General features: G+C 42.6%; 1 protein-coding gene and 1 long non-coding RNA gene across 2 annotated transcripts; one reads left to right on the top strand and one right to left on the bottom strand.

The window, feature by feature from the left end:
* Positions 1-6: 6 nt before the first annotated feature.
* Positions 7-3346, top strand: LOC141767132 (uncharacterized). Its single transcript, XR_012593817.1, has 2 exons — positions 7-773; positions 854-3346. It is a non-coding gene; the product is annotated as an uncharacterized LOC141767132 (long non-coding RNA).
* Positions 3347-5066: 1720 nt separating this feature from the next.
* On the bottom strand, positions 5067-6512 carry LOC141766617 (tripartite motif-containing protein 16-like protein). Its single transcript, XM_074633626.1, has one exon. It carries the CDS (start codon positions 6510-6512, stop codon positions 5724-5726), a length of 789 nt encoding a protein of 262 aa, XP_074489727.1. The 3' UTR covers positions 5067-5723.
* Positions 6513-6712: the final 200 nt, after the last annotated feature.

Genomic DNA, 6712 nt, shown 5'->3' with positions numbered 1-6712 from the left:
CATCACGGCGCTGGAGGAGGACCCCACGGCTCAGAAGATGCAGCTGGGCTACAGACTGCAGCAGATCGCCGCCGCCGTGGAGAATAAGGTCACTGACTTGTGACAGAGGAAACAGGAAGCAGGCACCGGCAGCGCTGCAGGATGAACTGAGAAGCAGGAGAGCATCAGACTTCCTCTCAGGAGGAAGAGCTGGAGTCCAGGAGGGTTTAAAGAAACTTCATTTGCATCGCTGAGGATCAGAAGATTCAGGTGGGCATCGAAGTTCACGTCCCAGCACCTTCTGTCCTTCAGCTGGTGTTGGCTGAGGACGCATCAGTGACTTTAGTCTGGACGCTCTGGACACTGAACAAAGACACCGGGCCTGCTGTCCCTCCGGTAACTTTATCAAGAGACTCCTGGGAGGGAAATGGGTCTGTTACACAGCAGCTCTGAAAGAAACCAGCTGGTCTCCAGTCAGCTGATCTGAGGACGGATCACAGAGGGATTTCATGTCCCTGGTTTCCCTCGGAGGACATTTTATGAAGCGGTACCTCTTATGCCTTGTGTGCTTCTCGCTGCTGTATGGTCAGACGTTATTTCCTTGTGTGTGTGTGTGTGTGTCTGGTGATTTCTGTGTATGTGTGTGTGTGCAGTTATTCATATTCCATACTTTTATCGTCACATTTCTGATTTCAAGTACAACGTATTGAAGCAACTGTTTTTATATTTTAGATGTTAAAGGGATAGTTCAGCTGTTTCTCAGTGTGGTTGTATGAGCTTCTTCTCCAGTCAGTGTGTTACCTACAGTAGATGTTCTTCTCCATAGTCAGTGTGTTACCTAGATGTTCTAGGGTTAGAATGTTCTAGGTAACAGAAGAACCTCATACAACCACTGAGGAACACCTGAACTCTCCCTTTAAGTTCAGCAGTATTCACAACACAATGAACTGAGCTTCAATATTTCACAACATTGTTTATAAGCCCCTTTAATTAGAGTCAATCTCTGAGAGTTTAACAAGTCGCTGCTCTCTACCTCGGCCTCCTGCGCTGCAGCAGATCCTCTTCTTTCACTACTACGGTATGAACATTTCAACCAGCTACAGCTACCACAACAGTTCAGATCATTAACACATATAATATAACTCCTACTTCATGTGATCATTTTCAGCGGTACAAACACACACACACATTTCTAGTTTATTACTTTCTTTCCTTTTTTTGTGAGATTGGAAATCAGAACCTGCTCGTTGGAGCATTTTAAGGTACTTCAACCCCGACTGAGTTTACTGTGTTTCTGTTTCTTGCTTTTATACGTATTCATGTGGATGTGTCTGTAAAGTCACTGGAAAGATGTTAGAGGAACAAATCCTTCCATAAAGAGCCTCCATGAATGAAGTGGAGTCTTAGCGTGCACCACAGTGTTTTATCCTCACTTCTGTTTTGTACATTTTTTAACATTCCTTTTTAGGTTTTGAACAACGTATTAAAATCACGGCTCGCCTGGTTCCGCTCCCGGCCGAGGTGACGGGACATGTGTGTGTTTGTTGGTGTTGACATCGTGGCTGGTGTGCTGTTCTTGTATTGAACACAAGGTGGCGCTGCTTCACCTGCTGAAGGTCTGTATGGCATTTTATTTGTGTCAAGTTGATTATATGACTACTGGTTCAGTAGGTGATCTCGTCACGCCGTTAGAGCACAGAGACCTTATACACACCGGCTCGTGGTTGCTGGTGTTTTTATTATTTAAATGACTGAGATGGCTTCCTGGAGGTGAGCAGGGCTGGTCACGGTCAGACAGACTCTGTTCCCCCTCTCAGATAGTGTTTCCCACAGCGCTGCCCTTTGTGCTTTTAACTTATGTTAATATTTAGGTTTATGGTTAGAGATCACTGGTTGGGTCAGGTGAACCAGCTCCTGCTCATTCTCAGGCAGGATTGGAAATTAAACCTTTGGCCGCTGTAGCTGGTGGAAACCAAAATCTACCAGCAGCTCACTAGAGTACCGTTGTTTCTGTGGCTGTGAAGTAAATCCTGCATATTTTACCAGAATGTAGCCGATGGCTAGTGCTAATTTCCAACCCTGTTCCCAGACCCAGGGCATCGAATACCGACGCTTTGTCGCGGACGTTTGGCGTTCGATACCGCCGCACGAGGCACCCTTCCACGACGGTATGAGACGCACCGGGCTTCCCGTTAACTACAGAGTAAACCCGTCCGCGCTGATCCTAAACAAGTGTTTTTGTTTAGTTCACAACATTAAGAACGTCTTTACAGCGACCAGGGCTGCAGTACTCCAGTCCGGGCTCCAGTCCACGTTTTTGAAGTCTTGCACTTGTCTTGGACTCGTGCCTTGTTGGACTCGGACTTGTCTTGGACTCGTGCCTTGTTGGACTCGGACTTGTCTTGGACTCGTGCCTTGTTGGACTCGGACTTGTCTTGGACTCGTGCCTTGTTGGACTCGGACTTGTCTTGGACTCGTGCCTTGTTGGACTCGGATTTGTCTTGGACTCGTGCCTTGTTGGACTCGGACTTGTCTTGGACTCGAGCCTTGTTGGACTCGGACTTGTCTTGGACTCGGGCTCGGCTATAGAAGATAGATCAATATTATTTATAGATTATTTCTGTCCATCCTAAGTCACTAAATCACTATATTAGAAAAGACACTATTGCCTGTTATGGTGTTGAACAGGACTCGACTTGCTCTGGACTTGGTCTCGACTGCCTTAGGACTTGGTCTTGACTTCGACTCACCTGGACCTGGTCTTGGTCTTGACTCGGACTCGATTAAGTAGGACTTGACTACAGCCCTGACAGCGACCGAGAAAGTGCCGCAGAGGGGTCTGACGAAGCGTCAGTATGTGATGAGAACACGTCGGGTGAACGTGAGAGGAAACCCGATCCGACAGGGAGACAGACTTTGTGCCGGCTGTGATTCAGATCTACAGACACAGTTTAGTTTCTACTTTCAGAGTAATGAGGTTTGATACCCAGCCCTCCTCGCCATCATCAGTGACCAAAAGAGATGAGACAGACCAGGATTATCATTTGTGTCCATGCGTGTCAGAAAGTAGCCCGTAGGTTTATTACTACAGAACTTAACACACACAAGCAACTAATGAGTCGTGTGAGCGGACGGTTCGTTCTGTCGGTTCAGATAAAGACGAGCCATTTGAGGGAAAACTATAACTGTTATTAGGCTGTATAAATTTGGCAATGTAGAGCAGGCTCTGCAAGGAGCAGTTGTAAGGATGTTTCTTATTCTGTGTGTTAATATCATTGTACATACTGATTTAAAAATGTAACTTGTAGTGATTTAACCTGTTTAATAAGAGAACAGATGCTGATGTAATAAAGTATTCTTAAAATGATTATTGTTTGAATCAAAGATGATGCACCGTGGGTATGTAAGAGTCCATCGTCCATGCAGAATGTTTCCGGTGATTTATTTATCCAAAAAAACAAGCAAATGAAGCTCAAAGAAAACATGGATGTCTCTGCCTCTCTTGTTCTGGTAAAAAAACATAAACACCCAGGTGCATGCTGGTCCTACCTGCCTACCTACCTATATGTTTTACCCAATTCATAAACAAACAAAAAACTAAATAATTAGGCAAAAAACTAAATATGCTGAGGAAGAAAATAAGTCATAAAGTCATAAAATAATAAATCATTTTAATATATAATTAATAAATAATTTTCTAAAAAATAAAATAACAAATAAATGTTATATTTATTTTAATAAATAATTTATAAATCATTTTCTAAAATAAATAATAATAATGAAATGCCTAATAAAGTAATCACCTAGAATAATAAATCAAACAATACTACTTATTATTAATAAAACAATAACTAAATACTAACAACATATAAATAGCTCCTACAGATTTATTTATCCAAAAAAACAAGCAAACGAAGCACAAAGAAAACATGGATGTCTCTGCCTCTCTTGTTCTGGTAAAACCTTTCACCAAAGATTCAATACAGGACGAGTTGAAAGTTGCAACTACTTGTAAAACAATGTGGTGTGCAACATTATAAAAGCTGCCAGTTTACACCAACACAACTAGATGAGATGGTGGATCATATTTACTTCCATGTAAGCTCTCTGTAGCTGCTCCACAAGGTGTAAAGGTATTATCATGACATACAGTCTGCAAGGTGTAAAGGTTTCAGCATGACATACAGTCTGCAAGGTGTAAAGGTTTCAGCATGACATACAGTCTGCAAGGTGTAAAGGTATTATCATGACATACAGTCTGCAAGGTGTAAAGGTATTATCATGACATACAGTCTGCAAGGTGTAAAGGTTTCAGCATGACATACAGTCTGCAAGGTGTAAAGGTTTCAGCATGACATACAGTCTGCAAGGTGTAAAGGTATTATCATGACATAGTCTGCAAGGTGTAAAGGTATTATGACATACAGTCTGCAAGGTGTAAAGGTATTATCATGACATACAGTCTGCAAGGTGTAAAGGTATTATCATGACATACAGTCTGCAAGGTGTAAAGGTTTCAGCATGACATACAGTCTGCAAGGTGTAAAGGTTTCAGCATGACATACAGTCTACAAGGTGTAAAGGTATTATCATGACATACAGTCTGCAAGGTGTAAAGGTATTATCATGACATACAGTCTACAAGGTGTAAAGGTTTCAGCATGACATACAGTCTGCAAGGTGTAAAGGTATTATCATGACATACAGTCTACAAGGTGTAAAGGTATTATCATGACATACAGTCTACAAGGTGTAAAGGTATTATCATGACATATAGTCTGCAAGGTATTATCATGACATACAGTCTGCAAGGTGTAAAGGTATTATCATGACATATAGTCTACAAGGTGTAAAGGGTTTATCATGACATACAGTCTACAAGGTGTAAAGGGTTTATCATGACATACAGTCTACAAGGTGTAAAGGGTTTATCATGACATATAGTCTGCAAGGTATTATCATGACATACAGTCTGCAAGGTGTAAAGGTATTATCATGACATATAGTCTACAAGGTGTAAAGGGTTTATCATGACATACAGTCTACAAGGTGTAAAGGGTTTATCATGACATATAGTCTACAAGGTGTAAAGTATTTCAGTTTTTTATTAAAGCATGTGTATCATAAGCATTCATCATATAAGTGGTGTGTAACAATATATACATACTTACAAAGTTTATGTCATCACTGATGTTGTTGCAGCAGTATTTATTCCTAGATGGAGTGTTAAAGGAGCAGCTGCACAGCCTGGCTCTGATCCATCCAGACTCCATTCAGAAAACAAGCATTTTAACAGTTGTTTGCTTGTCGTCGTGGTAACAGACCTGACAAAGCATGAATTCAGACTTTTTACAAATCAACATCATAATGTCGTTATTCGGCATCATTTTAATCTGTTTATTGCGATTAAATCACAGCACAGTCTGTTTATTTTGGGTTCATACCGCAGTAGCGACGTGTGGATTGCTAATTTAAGTTTCCTGCATGGTGTGAATGCACGGTAACACAATACAAAGCACAACGTAACGTAACTTAAACGAACAGAAACAACAGCACATGCACAACAACAGCACGATGTAATGATTCAATGAACCGCTGACACGTAAACACAGAAAACGTGAACACTGAACTGTTCTCCGCTGGCCCTCTGCGGTGCAGACACAAATCAGCTCTGCAGCAACAATGATGAACACCAGACAAATTTAAGAGTTAAATACAGAATCTAACCCTCAAATGACTTCTGTCTAGTTCAGTTTACACAACTCAGCAGTGGCATCATTACCATGAAACCTAAGTCCAGCATAGAGAGGCTCAGTGAATGTGGTCTGGACTCTGTGGAGGAGAGTCATGGTTCCAGAGACGCTGTAGAAGGACAGAATACCTGCACTGTGATCCAGGTACACTCCTACTCTGGAGGACTGAGGACCTGAGACGGGAGTATTAACACTGTTGTACCAAAATGTATAACTGTTATTGTTAGAATCTAACCTCCAAGATTTATCATTGTATCCAAACCAACATTCACCCCTCCCTGCTCTGCTGATACTCTTGTATGCGACTGCTACATAAACTCCTCTCCCTCTCCACTCCACCTCCCAGTAACAACGTCCAGTCAGACTCTCTCTACTCAGGACCTGACAACAATAAGTGAATCTGTCTGGGTGACTAGAATAAGACTGATCTTCACTCGTTAATGTTGCTTTTCTGTTCCCCTCAGATAATAACAGCTGTGTGTGTGCTGTGTTTGGATCCAGTGTGATTTCTCGTGAATACTGTAAGAATCCAGCTCTGGTCTTGGGCTCTGGTTGTGGCAGTAAAACATCCACTTCAGTCCCTCTCAGAGAGACGTTTGTCCATTTGTCTCTCAGAACGTCCTGTAGTTTATCTCTGACTTCTGACACAGCCGCCGTCACGTCCTCAAAGTAGCGCCGAGGACGGATATTGATGCTGGATGTAGACTCGCTGAGCGGTGACAGTGAGGGGTAGTTGAGTAGAAACTGGTTGAGATCCTCTGTGTGTGACAGCAGCTCCATCTCAGCGTCTCTCCTCTTCAGCTCAGTGATCTCCTGCTCCAGCTTCTCCTGAAGCTCTTTGACTCAACTCACTTCACTTTCCTGCTGGGATCTGACCTGCTGCTTCACATCACAGCTTCTTTTCTCCATGAGACGGATCAGCTCGGTGAAGATCTTCTCACTGTCCTCCACTGCTTTATCAGCAGAGCGATTGACAGCCT

This window comes from Sebastes fasciatus, chromosome 1 (genome assembly GCF_043250625.1).
Source record: "Sebastes fasciatus isolate fSebFas1 chromosome 1, fSebFas1.pri, whole genome shotgun sequence".
NCBI lineage: Eukaryota > Metazoa > Chordata > Actinopteri > Perciformes > Sebastidae > Sebastes > Sebastes fasciatus.
The sequence above is the reverse complement of the archived record's forward strand: the minus strand, read 5'-3'. Positions and strand labels throughout refer to the sequence as shown.

Coding starts and splice junctions, on each gene's coding strand:
- LOC141766617 (XM_074633626.1), bottom strand. CDS start 6,512: ATGGAGCTGCTGTCACACACAGAGGATCTCAACCAGTTTCTACTCAAC.